The sequence below is a fragment of the Pantherophis guttatus genome, chromosome 14 (genome assembly GCF_059756535.1).
Source record: "Pantherophis guttatus breed Tessera chromosome 14, ASM5975653v1, whole genome shotgun sequence".
NCBI lineage: Eukaryota > Metazoa > Chordata > Lepidosauria > Squamata > Colubridae > Pantherophis > Pantherophis guttatus.
The window spans coordinates 22,264,417-22,282,369 of NC_142076.1; the positions used below are offsets into that span (position 1 = coordinate 22,264,417).

A 17,953-nucleotide genomic window follows, 5' to 3' on the forward strand; every position below is an offset into this window, starting at 1 on the left:
AAGCCACCTGTTCACGTACCCCTCCCTGAAACCTTCCGCTCAACCTTTCTATCCTGACTACCAGTTCTGTCTGGAGATGGCATTTACCTGTCTTACAAAACGTGGTTTCCAAATATGCCACCATGGACTGAGTTCACGCCACACTTGCGCCACAACAGCCGCACATTACAAGCCCAATGCTCAGACCTGCCATGAGTAACCCTTTCCCTCTCTACCCCGCCTGCCTGCTGGTTTCCACAACCCATTGGAGAGACGGGGCGCCACTTGGGGGCAAGGAGAAGTAGCCACGCATTGCAGAAAGCGGCCTGCGCACTGACGCACTGGAGGCAGGAAGTGTTTGCCGAGCGCCTGGCCAGGGCAAAGAGATTTAATGCACCGTAGGCATGTACCCTCTTTGGATACATCTGGCATTCGGTCCCCTCCTCCCCCTTTCCTCTCCGTTGTTAAGGCGAACAGACTTCTGGCACAAAACAGCCCATTACTGCCAATTAGACTTTCTGAATCAGGAGTAGGCAATATTCTAATGCACAGACAGAAGACGGTTTTTGTAAATCTGCCACGTCCTCCTTGTAGGCAGGAATGCGATGCCCTCCCCACCCCCACCCCCACCCCTCCGGACTCCTGGAGACAGGTGCTCTTGGATGCTTTGCTGGCTCTGGTTTCAGACCCCCCCACCCCGCTTGTCTCATCATCCATCTTTCTGTCATGCTGCCTTTTTAAAGAGCCCCAGAAATGCTTTGGTGGCATTCCTTCTGAGGGTCTCTCCTCCTCCACCACCACCACCCCCTGCCCCTGAGCCAGCAGTTCTGCTCCAGACCTGGGACTGTGCCTGGAGTGATGCAGTTTGGATGCAGCCATTTGGAGGGGGGGAAGAGGAGGAGGAGGAGAATTGGGAGGGGCTCAACTGAGTCAACCACAGTTCTATTTTGCCCCAATTAGCCCCCCAGGATGTCTCTCTGATTTCTGGGCTCTCAACATCCAGGCCAATGGGCCATATTGTCCGACTGCAGCCCCTGCAGAGCCTAGGCAGAAAGCAGCTGTTGTGGGAATCCAGATCTGGAATTCGGGCCATTGGGCAGGAGCTCTGCTTTCAAAGGCTGGCTGCACCCTAAACTGGGCTTGGAAGCCGCCTTGCAACTCTCAGGCCGGTGCCCAAGGGCAGGCAGTGGGCATGTGGGGGGGGGAGTGATAGGTGCTCCCTTGAAGAGCAAACGCAACTGATGGGTGTCTCAGTCATGTTGGGGGTCAAAGGCAGCCACACCAAGCCAACCCCTGTGCATTCACACAGCACACTGTGGGAGGGAAGGCAATCCACCTGGATCTATTCAGGTTTGCAGCTTGCCCCAAAGCAAAGGAAATTGCAGAAGGAGAGGAAGAGGAAAAGACCTCCCCAGGTTCTGCATAAAATCCTTATTAGAATCGGCAGGCTTTCTCCAACTTGGCTACTTTAAGACGGGTGGACTTCAACTCCCAGAATTCCTCAGCTAGCAAAGCTGATGCTCTGCTTGGAACCTGGAGCCCCCTCCCCCATTGCCCAACCCCCCATCTCTGAGATGCAAAATCCTCCAGCGAAAAGCACATACAGCGTTGAGAAAGTTGCCATGACAGTTGCTCACTCAACGGCGTCTGCAAAGTGTCAACACACAAGTCAATGATGATGCAGTTGAGGTTCCATAAAGCCATGCTGGCTTCCAGCTCACCCTCTGAATCTCAGCTGAAACCCCACTTCCTGGCCCTGCTGTGCCCCTCCCTGGAAGCAAGAGAGACCCTCCCTTTAAGGCTTGCTGTCTGGGCAAGGCTCCCTCTCCTTGGAGCACTTCCAGGAGGGCCTGAATCTCAGACTCTCTTTTCTCCCTGCAAGCTTCCAGCCAAGCATGGGCACAAGAGAGTCCGGGTGGGGGTGATGGGCTTCCTCCCTTGCCAAAAATGGCTTTTAGGAATGAACAATTGTGGGTTGCTAACTCCGTTCAGCAGCGGCAAGGAAGCACCGCTTAACTAAAGCGAGATCAATAAGTATTAATAAATGATAGCCCCCAAGAACCTGGCAGGACATAAGCACAAGGGTTCAGCAGGTAGCAAGCAGGCGCTGGGCGTTCCCAGAGGCCAGGAGGCCTTGGGGTCAAGTGGGTGACTTCTGCCCACAAGGCTGCCCATCCAGGCTCATCCCTCAGTCCTGGAAAGCAAGCCAGAGGGAGGGGGAGGCGGGGAGGCAGGGAGCAGAGGGCTCCACCAGGTTCACACAACACAGGATTCAACCAGCAAGACTGGAGAGCCCTGGGCGACCCCTTGTTGGCCCCTCCTGCATTTGGCTTGGCTAACTTGGACGTAGCCAATACAGTGCTCGACTTACGGCCACAACTGAGCCCAAAGTTTCTGCTGCTAAGTGAAACATTGGTTAAGTTTTGCCCCATTTTATGACCTTTCTTGCCACAGTTGTTAAGTGAATTGTTGCAGTTGTTAAGTTAGTAACATGACTGTCGAGTGAATCTGGCTTCTCCGTTGACTTTGCTAGTCAGAAGGTCGCAAAAGGAATCACATGATGGTCATAAGAGTGAAAAACAGTCATAAGTCACCTTTTTCAGTGCCGTCGTAACTTTGAACGATCCCTAAATGGACTCTTGTGAGCCGAGGGCACCTGTGGTGTGTGCTCAGCAGTGCGGTGGGTAAACCAGAGATTATGGCTTCCTACGTTGGATGAATCCAGCCAATTAAGGTTTATTTAGTACATCCTCCCTAATAAGCCACGATCGAGCGAGTCAGACCAACCCTGCCTGGGGCTACATCTTTAAGTCTTTTGCTCCCGTCATTCATTCGTAAGCCAGATGCACCCAAATCCCCGGCCTCCCCTGAGCCCCTCTTCTCTCTCCCTGGTCTTTGATCTTGGATTTAGACAGGCTGCTAATTGAGGCCCAGCCTTTCTCTCTTCCGCTTCATTGAGAGATCTTCGCGGGAAGCCACTCAGCTCCCCAGCAGCTACGGAGGTGCTCGAGAAAGCGGCCAGGAATCCGTGGCGCTGTTTCCCCACGAAGCTACTACAACTCCCAGCATTCCCCAGGAAATGCCAACAATTGCATCGTTCAGTTGAGACAGCAGCCTTAGGCTGGATCCTAGAAAAGTCTTGATTTTGGACCTGCACTGGTTCTGGTTGCTGAATCAGACGTCATTCTAACCCACCGTTCATGTGATTCCCTGAACAGGTCACGATGGCTGGTTATACACGTTACACTCATCACACATCAAACAAACCATTTTATGGCTGGGCATTAAGTTCGATCATGGAGCCTCCAGGCTCCCAGATCCAGTTGATCCAAACAAAAACTTAGAAACCTTAAACAGGACAGGATTCCTTGCTGAGAGCGTGGGACTCTCTGTCTAAGTGTGTGTGTGTGTCTGTGTGTCGTGTGATTCCTTGTAGGACGTGCCTTCCTACTTTTTCATCAGGGACCGGATTACAAATGTACAGCCAGACCATTGGAAATGGAGACCCACAACGCCACCGCCAAAGAGAAACCATCGCTCAACACTCTAGAGATACAACGTGCCATTTCCCACGTTGACTGTTGTATAATTATCACCGAAAGTAGGTAAATTGTCACCGCCTGTGTTCCTCAGTTTTCCAGGTCAATGCCTCAAAGCCCTTCCTTGCAACTAGACAGCTGGAGGAAAGTAACCATGCACACAACAGCTTGCCAGCCGAACAAACCATGAAATAACACAGAACATCGCAAGAGTCAATTTTCGGCCCAGATTCCCTTACTCCAAGGTGGCCTCACTCTGTGCCCTGTTTTTTTTTCCTCTCTCCATGGATGATTACAGCAAAACAACCACCTGGATCGTTCCCCACCCTCATCTGTCCTTTTTATGGATTCATACAAACAGCCTGACTTAATCCCGAGTGACCGCATGACCCAAACTCTCACCAGGCCTAGTCCGGTTGAAGACCGACCAACATGCTGACCTCTTTCAAGATGACCAACGTCCAAACCAGAGGACGGCGAGGAAAGTTCAATCCAGCCAACAAACCACAAGGCCGCCTTGAGCAGCCGAAGGAGAAAGGATATGGATTACAGACCAGTTTGAGGCACCAGCTGCGTGGTCGCGTGGACTGGCTGAAGCAGAAGAAGACGGTGGGGGCCAGGGCGGGGTAGGGGACCTCGTTGTCTCCCTCATGGGCTGGATCCCGGGTGGACGAACCTGCCGAGGCCAAGCTGTCCTGGATGGACTTGCAAGCACTGAAGGTATCGTCATCTTTCTCCTCTTCAGAATGGGGGACTTGGCTGGGGCCTTGGCCAGACGCTATGGGGACCCGCACTTCATCCCTGGACGGTGGCTGGAAGGATGCTCTCCTCTCGCCATCAGTCATGATAGCAGCTGGCTCCTGAGGGGGCAAAAAGAGAGAGTCAGGGGCAGAGAACTTGCAGGACCCCTGGAGAAAGTCAGAACTTGTCTTGGGATGGAGCCCCAATGTCACAGTTGATCCCAAAATCCATTAACCAGGTTATGACTTTGACAAGAGATGCTTCCCTTCTCCAGGCCCAGATCATGGTTCAGCTTTGAATGGAAAAGAGCGGACCCCCCCCCCTAGGATGGGGCAAGGAGTCCATGGACGTTAAACTGAACGATTGGACAAGCTAAGATCAACTTGATGGTTAGCCTAAGGGACCAGACATCAGCGCTAATGTCAGGGAGTGATTCTGTAAACAGAATGGAAAGTAGGATGTGGGGGGGGAGGTGTGTTGTCGGGAGGGAGACAAAGGTCCAGTGGGACGCCCCCTTGCAAAGCTGTAGACCCCTCTGGGGAGGGCAGGGTGCTGGGTGGTCTCAAAATGAGAAGAGGATTGGACAACAGTCTCCGTCTAGCAGGGAGGAAGGAAAGAAGGAAGGAAGGAGATGATGCAAAGAAGGGAGGGAGGGAGGGAGGGAGGGAGTAAGGAAGGAAGGGAGGAAGGAAAGAAGGACATAATCATTTCTTAGCATACAATTCTTTCCCTTCTCTTTCTACCTGCTTGCAGTTTATTCCTTCGCTTGATGCTGAATGCCACATCTCCCTTGGCAGCAAGGGACACTTACGGTGTCTTCCGCCATTTGCTGCCCCATAGCCAGACTGTTGTGAGGCAAAGGGAGTTTCTGTATTTGAAAACTTTGCAGGTGAATTTGGAACAGAAGCTGAGGAAAGAAAAGCCCCCGGCAGGGGTTGGGGGGGGATGTGCCTCTGCATGGATGAAGCCCCCAATTGCCTCTAGGGAGACCCTGGACCAATCCCGAATGCAGATGGAAATTCTCTTGCAGCCTCGTTTAGGGGTCACAGCTGGGAAGACCCCCAACTTCCTCTCCTGAGTGACTCTCCCCTATCCCCATTGCAAGGGATAAATTGGTGGGAATTGCCACTATAAAAGTCTCTGTTGAGTTGATGGAAACTGCCAATTCTTTCTCTCTCTCTTTTTTGGGGAGGGGTTCAATGTTTGTTTATCTAGCAAATGAGACCTGTTGGACTCTAGGCAGTTTATGGGATCATATAAAATGCAGGACAGAATCAGAAATTTAAAAATCCAATAATACCATCTGTAATCTGATTCAGGGACTGTCTATACAGGACAATAGGATTGTCTTCTTACAAGAATGTTCTTTTGAGTCAACCCCCTAATCTTCTACCTCCCATTCCCATCTTTTGGAGAGGAGCCAAATTGGGCTTTGGGCTGCCTAAAGAAATTTATCCCAGATATTCCCAGAAAAGTGGTGTCAGCAGTGGGGTGGCATCAACAGAAGGGATCTACGGGGAGCAGAGAGAATTGAAAAGGGAGCTCCAAAGAGAGAAACTGGAGGGTTCAGTTGGATGGTTTCCCCTCCCCTCCCCCGCTTGAAAACTATCGTGGCATGAAAATGCCCCCCCTCCCCGCGACCCTCTCCTATCTCCCGGGCCTTAACCTCAGGTCGCGACTGCCTGCCCTCCCAGGGAACGGCTGCGGGGAGCCGGAAGAGCTTTGGGGCACTCACAACAAGTTACGCCCTTCGGTTTGGAAATGGAAGTCGGCGGGACTCAGGAGAAAAATTGGGAAGGGGCACAAGGTAGAAGACCCCCCTTTTCCGTGGGGACGGTAATCCAGCCACCCACCGCGGGAAGCGGTTTGGGGTTTTCCCCGCACACCGATGGAGAGGAAGGTTCGGAAGAGGGAGAGCCGCGCCAGGGGCAGAGGGCGAACCCGGATCTGCCCCCTCCCCAAATCGAGAGGGCAACTCTGGGAGCGAGGGGGCTGCGAAAGGGGCGCGGGCGGAGGAGCGCACGAAGGCCGAGGCGAGGCTGAGCAGAAGAGGAGGAGAAGCGAGCGAAAGAGCGAGCGAGGAGTGGGCTGGGAAGCCGCGGGCGAAAGTAGCTCGGGCATCGGAGCGCCGCGCCAGGCATTGTTCTCCGGACCCCGCCCGCTCAGCCCCGCCGGAGTGGAGGGTCCCCCGCGCCAGCCCCTTCCCTCTGCAGGCTGCGGGGGAAGAAGGGGGCGCCCCTTCCCTGGCATTGTCTGAAAAGTGAAGGAGGTTCGGGGAAGGGGGACGCCGGGAGAGAAGCACCCTCGTCCCGGTAAGCGGAGAAAGGAGGGGAAGGGCCACGGGAGCCTCAGTTTCCCTGAGAGAGTGGGAGAGGAGGAGCGAGGAGTGGGAAGGGGCGCGGGAAGTCCGGAAGCGCAGAGCGGCTTCGTTCTGCCGGCGGCTGCCGGTCTTCGTTCTGGAGGGGGGGGAGATGATCTGCCGGTGCGAGGTTGCTCCCGGGAACAGCCACCGCCTCGGATCGGGGCGCGCGCTGCAGCCCTCGACCACTTCCCTCGCTTTGGAAGCGGCGTGGGGAGCCTGGGGCGGGGTGCGGTGGGGCCGGGGAAGAAGGGCGGCTGCCGGCACACTTTCCCTCCAACCTGAGGTGGCAAGCCGGCGCCGGGCTTACCTTAGATCCGCGGAGCTCAGGCTTCCCACGCGCATAGCCGTGCCTTGGCGTTCACAGGAGAGCAAGCAGCAAAATCGACTTTCAAGGACTGCGAAGGAGAGCGCAGGATCGCTCCCTCCCGCGCCGCCCCCCCCGGGGGTAGGAGGTCTCCGGCTCTGCCAATCCCGCTAACAGTTCGGGGGGGGGTGGCCTGGGAGAGGCTCAGGCGCCCAGCCACCTACCCTTTTCCTCCCCCCAAAAAAAGCCTCAAATGGACCCCACCTCTTCTTCCTTCGGCCACCCCCGGACGGTCTCCCCAAAAGGACGAAGCGCAAAAGAGGGATTCTTTTTCAAAATTGGACCCGGACTCCTTCCTTGCACCACGAATCGGGGGGAGGGGTCGCCCAACCCTTCCACCAAATCCGTTGCAGGAAAAGGGGAGAGCGGGGGGGGGGGGCGTATGGATAAATAGGAGCCAGGGAAAGAGAGCGGAGCTGGAGAGAGCTTTTCGCTTTTGCGCACACGGGAAACTTCAGACTTAACCGAGGGAGGGAAGGCAGAGAAAGGGGAGGAGAGAGCGCGAGAAAGGGGTGGGGAACCTGAATTGCTGCTGCCGCCGCCGCTGCCGCCGGAATCCCGGCCACGAGAGAGAGAAGAAAAGGGCCCACCCAGCTGAGCAGCGGCGGGCTGGCAAGTCGGAGTGATGCCGGTGCGCTTTGGAAAGCGCGCCATGCGTAAAAGTACCCGGGGCGCACCGCCGGGATGAACTCCGAGGTGGCGGGCGGCCAGGGCGCGCCGTCCCTGCCTCCGGCTTGGCTTGGCGAGGCGAGGCGGCTGGGTGTGTATGTGCACGCGCGCGCGCCGAACTCCGGGCTTCTAAAGGGGGTGAAATGCCGGGGGAGGGGCGCGGGTCTTTCCAAGAAATGGGCTTCTGCCGTTCCTCTGCCTGACCCGGACAGCTGCAGACCTTCCTCCCGCCCCCGGCTTTTCCCTCCCTCCCTCTCACTCCTTTGTTCTCTTCCTCTCGTTCGCTCGCGAAGCGGCGCTGCCCGAGGCGGCGCGCGCTGAAGGTCGCTCTGCCGCCCGTTCGGAAGTTCCGCGCCGCGGCGGGAAAGGAAGCGGTTAACCCCTTCCAAGCGCGGGGAAGCAGCACCTGGGGGGACTTCTTGAAAGGCTGCCGCCGGGGAAGAGCCAAGGAAGGCGCGGCTGCCTTGGGCGCTTGCTCGGGGTGGCGGAGGGGCCCTTTCGCACGCTCCCTTCCAGCTTCGCTCCCGTGGAAACCGCAGGGTGGGTGGTGGGAGAGAAAGCCCGAGACGCGGGAGGGGCCGCCAGAGGCCGAAACGCCCACCCCCACCCCCGTTTCCAAGAGAAAGCTGGTCCTGCGGGAGTGGCGGAGCGGCGCGTTTTCTATCTTTCCAACTGCGAGCTTCCCGCTCACCCGGCGTTTTTTGCGATCACTTTCCCGCTGTCCCCAAACCGCAGACAAGGACGATCCGGTGATTCAGGGAATCTCCTCAAGCAAACCGGTCACCTGGGGATGGGGACACCCACCCACCCCGAACAAGATCTAGGCGGGAGGAGAGAGATTTTAAAACTTCTGGTCTTCTTTCTTTCCTTTTGGGCTGCTTTGGGGAGGCTGAGGTCAGCCAGCAGGAACCCCCCTGGGGTCCCTCTCTGAAGGGTAGAAGGTTTTAAGGGCTTTCCAGTGAAAGGAGGGCAAAACAGCTGGTCCAACCGGGGCCCAACCCCACCCTTTAGATTAGCAGTGCTGTAGCTGTCAAAATGTCTCCTGCAGTTTTCCCACCTCTCCTGGCTCCCAGGCCCCTTGTAGGAAATTCTACCAGTGAATGCCCTGTTCCTCTGCATTCTGCAGGGAGTTGAGTCTTGGTTACTTTATGGACCTGCTCAGGGGGTCTTTGGGAGGTATGGGCAAAGAAGAGGGGTCTTTGGTGCCATCAAAATCCACCTGTTTTTTGATGTGCATCACAGACATGATGCGCTGACAAAAATAGAGCTTTGATCATGCCAGGCCAGCTGCCATTTTGACTTTATTCTCCCCTTTGGGCTGCTCTCTGACTGGGTTTGTGATGGGCCAGATATTCAAGTGGTAAAGGCTCCCTCCCTCTATCCCTGCAAAGGAAGAGAAGTCTTCAGTTGTCAGGGCCCTCAACGGACTTCCCAACCTGCATTTTGGGATGTGATGTAATTCATGGGGAAAGTCAGGATGAAGCTTTGCAACAAAGCTGTGTTTCCATGGACCCAAGAAAAAATCTTGGAATCAGGTAAAGATTTCCAAAATATATTATTTTTCACTTTTAGGAAATCCAGAAATTCCACAGACCTGGGAGGAAATTTCCATTCACTGTGACAGGGGAACATGGATTCTCGGTGGGCCCAGTTCTCTCAGATTGGGAGGCACCAGTTTCAAGATTCTGGAGAGGGGGGGTCTCCAAAAGCTCTGACTTCTAACCTTGACCTTGAAATTCCCTGCAATGAGCCATTCCTCAAAGGTAGCCCTTCACCTCCCCTTGAAGGTGCTAGGAAAGAAGGCAAAGGGAATCACAGTTCTCTTCTCCAGGTAATTCTCACCGGCTTCAGTCTGGATTTTGCCAATTGCCAAGAAGGCTCCCAGCACAGTGCAATCTAGCTAACAGCCCTTGCATAAATCATGTTAAAAAAATAATGAGTGTCTGTGGACCGAATTCATTTAGCTAAAGAGATAGAGGGCCACTTTCAAGTTATTTAGAAAGATTAACCGAAGAGGAAGGGAAGGGGGAGGATAATGAGGAGAGAAATGGTATTAGAAACAATCCATCCTTAATCCATTCCAGATCATTCGGCAGAAAGTTCTCCCAGATGAGGTTGGCAGGGCGATGGCAGCCACGGTAGCATTTCTCTTTGGACACAGTTTTAATTAAACCCGGCCTGGGGATGTGCAACAGCAGCTGAAAGACAACATTTTCATGTGGACCAAGGATCTGTGATATTTACCCTTCAAAATAATCAGAGTGGGGACATTCTCTCTCCCTCTGTGTGTGTGTGTGTGTGTGTGTGTATGTGTCTGTCTGTCTGTCTGTCTCTCTCTCTGTTTCTCTCTCTCTATCTCTCTGTGTGTCTCTCTGTCTCTCCCTCTCTCTCTCAACAGGAATGTAATCTTCTTACGGGTTGCTTTATCCCTTTACAAAAAGCAAATTTTTCTTTTCAAATGAAAAAAAAAATCCCTCTGAAAGCACATTTAACCAACAATCACAGAAATGGGAAGCCCCCCCCAAAAAAAAATCCGGGCTGCATTGATGCTGCACCCCAAATGCCACTGAGTTACGTGAATCAAGTTCTGGGCACCAGCAATACTTGGGGGTCCTGCTTCTCCGAGGCATCTTCCTAGCCTGGGCCAAGATGAGCAGGAGAAATGCTGGCTCCTTCCCCAAAGAATAGAGCCAGTTGAGGATGAGATCCTGCTCCATGGGTTCTTGAAAAATGGGGGGAGAGTCGGGGCCCTCCATCCTGACCTGTGTTGGGGACCAGCAAACCTGCTTGGATGCCTCTTCTGGGACTTCGGCTGCCCATTTCTGGGAAGAGAAGGCTGGGAGGTAGAGGCACCCTTGGCTTCCACACCAGGCCCATCCTCGGCTTCCTTGGGGAGGGGAGCTTGGAGAAGCAGAAGGCAACCTGATGAGGCCCACCGGCTGCCTCTTCTCCCCACTTAATTCCCATGTTGGGGCCCAGGCGTCACCGCAGCCACTGGACCAGGGTTCCCCCTGCAACAGGAGGAGGAGGAGGATGGGGTGGGGGGTTTGCAAGCCCTGCTCCCCTCCTCTTCAGCTGTCTCCTGTTCCTGACATTTATAGCGTAATAACGCCCTGTGCGTATAAAATTCCTAAATAGATTTACATAATTTATTGCGACTCTTTTGTGGTTTATTTAATGCTTGGCTGATTCTTGCTCAGCTTAATGCACTACCATTGTGCGAGACGCACCAAGAGGGTTTGTTTTACAGTTTTTAATCAAGGCCTCCCGAACATCTGCTCGCTGCAGTTGCTGATGGGGAATTCCAGGAGAGGCTGGGCGAGGGGCGAGAGGGCTTCAAAGCTCTGCCCGCTGCCTGGCAGCCTTCCAGGGGCCTCCTTCAGTCCTGGCTGCCTTTCTGCAGGAAGCAAAGCAGCAACGGAGACCCTCCTCAGCAAAAGGCCCCAATCCTGGCTTGCATTCCTGGTTTGTATAAAACCTTCCCTCGGAGAAGAAGAGGAGTGGAGAAGCCAAACTTTGCCTCTCACTGAATGCTAGTTTGCATCTGGTGGAAGGAATGGAGGGGGGGGGACAGAGGAAGGAAGGAAGGAAGGAAGGAAGGGGAAAGCAAGGGAAGGAAAAGAAAGAAGGAGGGAGGGAGGGAGAGAGGGAGCTGTGCAAAATAGCTCTTATTTGTAGTCTAAACTGGTTCCAACCTCTCTGTCATCTCTTCTCATGTCTTACCTGAGAGACAAAATTTGCAGGTACGGGGAAAAGAGAACCTTGACAATTGATAATGTTCAACACTGAGGCAGCGACTCCAGTTTGTGGGATGACAATCTCTGGCCACAGCACAAAAGGAAAGGAGGGGAGGAGGGAGGAAGAAAAAACCATAAAGAAATGGAGGACGGAGTTCTTCAGGAAAAAGCCCCCTTCCTCTTCTGCTCTTCCTGTGAAAGGCGATGATTTCTCCCTCTTCTCCACCTTGCTTGTGTATCCTACTTTCAGCTCTCCTTCAAAGATGCTAATTGCGGACAGCAGAAGAACGACTCGGAGGGCATTATGGTGAAATGGAGACAACCTTTATAACTTACTGGAAAACCCAGTGGCTGTGTTTCCAGTCATGGGTTGAATTTATGCAAGATTGCTCAGAAAAATGCACAACAATTTCGACGGCTCACCAATCTCCAAAAGGAAGGGTGACATTGGACTCAAGTTTGGGAAGTGTAACAGCCCCTCCTGCTAAAAACCATCCGAGGGCCCACTCTAGGAGGTAAACATGGAGAAATCAGGATTTTTTTCTGACCCAGGCCAAATTCGGTGCAAAATATTATAACCGCTTGAACATTTTAGAGCCCCTTGAGTTGTTACTCGTACAGAGGGACAGTGGCAAAACTTTTTGTGGCTGGGCCTGGTAGAGTTTAATTTTCTAATGGACGGCTTTCTTGCCATTTTGTGTTAGCCAAAGAGAGAAAGGGGGAAGCAGAACAAGAAAGAAAGACTTTCTATCAAGCCAGGAAGCTGCTGGCTTCAGCAGGAGGTGAGGTTAGTCATGGAGATGAGAAGACGCAGCGTGAGCTTTGCACACCCAATCAATATAGCTTTGGGTGGATTAATCTCCCTGGAAGATTCTCTGCCTGGTTTAAATGCAGCTCTGCTTTTCTCAAGGGTTTAGATGATCTTCAGGCAAAAGAAAATAAACAAAAAAAGTGGGGGGAGGATTGAGGGATTGGGCTGTTGGAAAACGAAGTTTCTTTAGCTTTTAATGGCTTGTCGGGAAGATCAAGGAGGAAAGAGCTGCTTGTTGTGATGTTCCTGATTTTAACTGAAGTCAGAATAGAGTTGGAAGGGAGCTTGGAGGTCTTCTAGTCCAGCCCCCTGCTCAAGCAGGAGATCCTATCCCATTTCAGACAAGTGGCAGTCCAATCTCTTCTTAAAAACCTCCAGTGATGGAGCACCTACACATTCTGGTGGCAAGCAGTTCCACTGGATAATTGTCCTCACTGTTAGGAAGTTTCTCCTTAATTCCAGGTTGCTTCTCTCCTTGATTAGTTTCCAGCCATAGTTTCAGTGCATTGTATATCCAGGAGAAGCAAAGCTTCATCCTAGGTGAGGAAGATGTTTCTCTTTCAAAGCCATGAAGAAATTCCTCCTCTTTTGGATAATGCAGAAGAGATTCGGACAAAGTGGCCTTGGAATCACCATCGAACTTCTTACCTATAGTCTGTCCTACTATCGAAGCACCATTGAGAGTGTCCTGACATGCGGCATTCTTGCATGGTATGGGAGCAGCTCTGTAGCGGACAGAAAAGCTCTACAGAGAATCATTAAAACTGCCCAGAATATCATTGGGCTCCAGTTACCAGCCCTGGACGACATCTTCGAATCTCTCTGTTTGAGGAAGTTGCACAACATTCTGAGAGACTCTTCCCATCCTGCTTACAATCTTTTTGGGTTGTTGCCTTCTGGCAGAAGATACAGAACAATTCAAACTCAGACCACACGTTTTCTGAATAGTTTTTATCCCAGAGCTATAATTGCACTCAACAATGAACTAAAGGGCCTCCATCAGGGAGCTGTTGGACAGCATTACTTGGTCTGTTGTGTGGATGTTTGGGTGCTTTAGGGGTGGGGAATTCATGGGGGGTGTTTGGAGATTGTTATATATGTTGGACCTGGTCTTTGGGTGTTAAGTGGATTTGGTTGTATGGGTATACTGTGTATATACAGTACATACAATGACAATGAAGTTATTATTACCTCCCAAATCCTAGAATCCTTCCCGTTAATAACAGAATCCAGTGAATATGTTTTCAGCATCAGTCAAAGCACTGCAGAAGTATCTCAGCTGGTTTCTTTTGGCCTCCTAGCCTGGTTACTGGACTGCGCCTGCCTCCCTCCCTCCCTCTAGGCATTTTCTCTTCTCCCAAGGACAAATTGGAAGTGGGGTGGGGCAGGGGTGGGTTGTACTTAACCTTTACTACCAGTTCGCAATGGGGCTGCGCACGCACGCTTCTGCACATGCGCAGAAGCTCCCTGATGATGTTGGGGTCGGTGGGTGGAGCCTCCCACCGGTTTTACTACCGGTTCTTGCAAACCGGTCTGAACCGGTTTGCAACCAACCACTGGGGTGGGGGGTATCCTACCACGCCAGGGTGGCCTGAGCCAAAGCAAACTTTGCTGCTGGAAATCTACTCGGGCACTCTCCTGGGGAAGCCTTGGCAGAAGATAACAAGCGGCTGGTGCCATCAGGAGCTAGGGAAGTGGCTGCCTTTGGCTTTTAAGAAGGCCATGAAGAACTCGATGTGCTGCTTCCTCTGCAGGTTTAGAGCACAGCCTTTCCGAGAGGGCCAATTGCCTTGGAGTTGCCCTTCCCTTGCCAAATTGACTCAGTCTCCTGTTGCTCCGGCCAGGCAATGGACCTATCATGCAACAGAAAGAAGAGCAGGGGGTCTTCATGGGGGGGGTGTCTCTTTCGCCTTAGACCTTTTCTTCCACAGAGGAATTATTGAGTCTGTCATCTGCACCTCTATAACTGTCTGGTTTGGCTCTGCAACCCAACAAGACAAACCCAGACTTCAGAGGATGATTAGAACTGCAGAAAAAACAATGGCTACCAACCTGCCTTCCATTGAGGACCTGTGTACTGCACGACTCAAAAAGAGGGCTATACAGACCCCTCACATCCTGGACATAAACTGTTTCAACTCCTACCCTCAAAACGAGGCTATAGAGAACTGCACACCAGAACAACTAGACACAAGGACAGTTTTTTCCCAAACGCCATCACTCTGCTTAATAACTAATTCCCACAACACTGTCAAACTAGTTACTAAGTCTGCACTACTATTAATCTTCTCATCATTCCCACCACCCAACTCCTTCCACTTATGACTGTATGACTCTAACTTTGTTGCTGGTATCCTTAAGATTCATATTGACTGTTTCCTAATATGATTTGCTTGCTTATTTGTACCCTATGACTATCATTAAGTGTTGTACCTTATGATTCTTGACGAATGTATCTTGTCTTTTACGTACACCGAGGGCATTTGCACCAAGACATATTCCTTGTGTGCCAATAAAAATTCTATTCTAATCTATTCAGAGGAGAGGTTTGGAAAGAGCCTTTTTGAAGGCTGAGAATATCCAAGGCAGCATTTGGATGAGGGCAGCAAGGTCCTCCTTTCTTTCCCCAAGGGCGCTCAAGGCCAAAGTGCCAAGCCCACCTTCTGTGGAGAATCCCTTGGCAGTGGTCAAAACCAAACAACAGGCCAAGAATCTGAGCTGATTAAACAACAACATCATGATTTTGAGTGGGAAACTTAATTAGAAAAGCTGAAATCATTTCTGTCCTGCTTTGAGGTTCATACAGGTAGTCCTGGATTTACGACCATTCGTTTAGAATCGCTCACGGTTACGGCAGCACTGAAAAAGGAGACTTACAACCAATTCTCACACTTACGTCCCTATGATCACGTGATCCAAATTTCTTGGCAACTGGCATGTATTTATAACGGTTGCAGCACCCCTAGGTCGCATGGTTGATGGTGATGAAAACCAGTCAAGGAGAGGAGAACCTGGAATGAAGGAGAAACTTCCTAGCAGTGAGAACAATTAACCAGTGGAACGGCTTGCCACCAGAAGTTGTGAATGCTCCAACACTGGAGGTTTTAAAGAGGAGATCGGACAGCCATTTGTCTGAGATGGTCCAGGGTCTCCTGCTGGAGCAGGGGTTGGACTAGAAGACCTCTGAGGTCCTTTCCAGCTCTATTCTGAACTGAATTGCCATTTGCAACTTTCCTAGTCAACTTCCCACAGACAAAGTCAATGGAGGAAGCTGGATTTCCTTAACAGTTGCCCGATTTACTTAACAAACGCAGTGATTCACTTAATGACTGTGGCAGAAAAGGTCGTAAAATCAGGTGCAACTCACTTAACAACCATCTTGCTCAGCAATGCAAATTCTGCTCTCAGTTGAAGTCCTCAGTTGTAACTGTTCTCTTAACAGAAACAGAGAAATTCTCCCAGTTTGTGTTTCCTGCAAACAAGGCAGAAACGCAGGTGTGGGTGTGAATGTGCCAAGATCAGCTAGGAAATGCAGCTTCTTACACCCCCCCAAGCCTCCCTCCCCCCCGGGCCTCATTGCTCCACCTGAGGACCCTGAGAAGAAATGCCACTTGCCCCATTGTTGGAAGAAAATGCCTTAAGTCAAAGTGGGGGGAGGGGCGTGTCCTATTGGGGGGTTTTCATCCCTGGCACCGCCTCCTCTGCCCCCTTGTGTTGAGGATGTCTTGTGTGGGGAGTTTTTGTTGTTTCTCTCTATTATCCTGATATTAGGAACCCTTTGAAGTCTATTTATGGCTGGGCCAAAAGAGAAATGTCTCCTGGGAAGCAATTTGCAGCAGCTCTCCTACTAGTTAAAAATATGTCGGCATGCTAGAGAGGGAGGGAGGGAGGGAGGGGATCTCTTTTAAGAGCCCTCCTCCCTGCCATCTAAATATCCTTTAATGGGGCATTAAGTTTCAGATGCTGTAGCTTCATCCTCAAGATGTCCAAAAGAGAGAAGAGTTTTGGTGAATCACAAAAACATTCATATAGAAAGGAGGGGAGGTTGTACTTATTCAAGGTGCAGCAAAAATGTTTTCCTGTTTTTCCTCTCACTTATATGCAATCCCGCTCCCAGGTTATGCCTGAAGCGACGTTCTAATTCGGAATTTAAATACCACCTCGTCTTCCCCCTCCCTCAGCTTCCATCCCCGTCTCTTTTCTTCTAATATTTGTCCTCATGGTTAAATGAGAACGCATCTAGGATTGCTCTGAGACAGAAGTAAATATACATCCAAGCAGGCTTTTGGCAGGTGGATGGAGCGAAGAGATATTAAAAGAAGAAGCCAGGCAGAGCTCAAATATCTCAGGGGAAGACGAGTAAATTCTGCAAGTGAGAAAGATGGTAAAACAGCAGAAGAACGGAAGGGGGGGGGAAACGGAAGAACAAAGGATGGACCAAGGAAGATGGAAAGGTGTGTTTAGCAACAACAGCAATAACCATGCACTTCTTCATCTGTTTTCTACACGAAAGGCCTCCGTTGCAGATTTAACACCAAGATGAAGACAGAACTACCTTAACAGCACTTCTGGAAGTGAGCAAGCCACCTTACCTGGTGCCAAGATCAACAAGTATTGGAATGGCACATGGCTGTCTCTGGACACTGACTTTAGCAAGAGAGAACTCCTGTCTGTGTTTCTTTTGGTCAGTAAGAATTTGCGGGATGAGATAAACGGTACCAATAAAAGTCACTGCATCAATCTGTTCACAATATCCAGCTCAGCTTTGCACAAGTGGCTGGGGAAAACCTCTTCCACCACCACTGCCAACTGTGAAGCGCTTGCTGGGAAGTGGTGGAACAGGGGAGAAATAACCTGCTTTACAGGCTTGTGTGAAAGAGAGATAACCAGCCGCAGCAGCAGCAGCAGCCTTCACTTTGGGTCCTAGAACTTCCAGTTCTAGGAGTGCCAGGAAGCTCTCCAGACCAGCCATTTCTACTGGAGGACTACAGCATTGGTGGAAAGGGATGAAGGTCTTGGGTTGAGTTCATGGAGGGAGGAGCTGTCCTTAGTCCTGAAATCTTGTCTTCGTTCCCCTGAAGTTCCTGATCAATTTCATCTCTTCAGATGGCCACAGCCATTCAGAGCCCAGCTGTTCTAACATCAAGGAGGTCAACCTTTCCTGCTGCCATTGCATGCCAACCAGTTCGCTTCTCAGCACCCTCAGCTGAAAGGGTCAGAGACCTCTGTCGGTGGGCAATTTACCATCCACAATATGAGATGGACAACTGCAGCTCTGCGGTTTCATACATGGCCCTCCTACATGGGTTGAAATCGCTCCCCAAACAGGCCTTGAGGCTTCCAAAGAGAAGCAGCTCTATAGGCCTCTAACCGGAAGACAACTGTTTCTTCCAGCATTGACGGATGAATCAGTGATCCCTTCCCCGTGACTTTCATGGCTGCCTCTTCCCTCCCCGACCAACTTCTCAGCCACAGATGGTTGGCTGCTCAAACAGCCAAGTGGGAGAGTCATAAAGTTACCATGACAGGTTTTGACCAGGGAGAACAATTTGGTCACGCCAAGAGATTGCATTTTGCAACTATCAGGCTCAAGCAAGGTCCTTAGCAATTCCCTTCTTCCTAGGAAACAGAAGCCGGTCTAGAAAACTCATGGTGAGCAGCACTCGGATGCTGCAGAAAGGCAATAATGACGCGTCACGCTGTTTAATGTCTGAACCTGTGAGTCAGCCTGCAAGCTCATCCCCTTTGAGA

The 17,953-nt window shown here is 51.6% G+C and overlaps 1 protein-coding gene and 2 long non-coding RNA genes across 5 annotated transcripts in view; 2 read left to right on the top strand and 1 right to left on the bottom strand.

Moving 5' to 3' along the window:
* CACNA1H (calcium voltage-gated channel subunit alpha1 H) overlaps positions 1–8,081 on the bottom strand; it is a 132,712-nt gene extending 124,631 nt beyond the window's left edge. For 2 of the 3 annotated variants that reach the window (XM_060684033.2, XM_060684032.2), the window contains exons 1-2: positions 6,929–7,506; positions 4,062–4,378 (exon numbers count right to left, since the gene is read on the bottom strand). In XM_060684033.2, coding sequence (XP_060540016.2) covers positions 4,062–4,363 — 302 coding nt within the window. In that variant the 5' untranslated portion in view covers positions 4,364–4,378; positions 6,929–7,506. Of the gene's footprint in view, positions 1–4,061; positions 4,379–6,928; positions 7,507–8,060 lie in introns of those variants that run through there. The other variant, XM_087878497.1, reaches the window with a different exon arrangement.
* LOC117679502 (uncharacterized) lies at positions 7,608–11,279 on the top strand. The gene is made up of 3 exons (XR_009620672.2): positions 7,608–7,745; positions 9,227–9,485; positions 9,739–11,279. It is a non-coding gene; the product is annotated as an uncharacterized LOC117679502 (long non-coding RNA).
* A 362-nt stretch (positions 11,280–11,641) lies between these two features.
* On the top strand, positions 11,642–16,942 carry LOC148112126 (uncharacterized). Its single transcript, XR_015729851.1, has 2 exons — positions 11,642–11,906; positions 16,716–16,942. It is a non-coding gene; the product is annotated as an uncharacterized LOC148112126 (long non-coding RNA).
* The last annotated feature ends 1,011 nt before the right edge of the window (positions 16,943–17,953 follow it).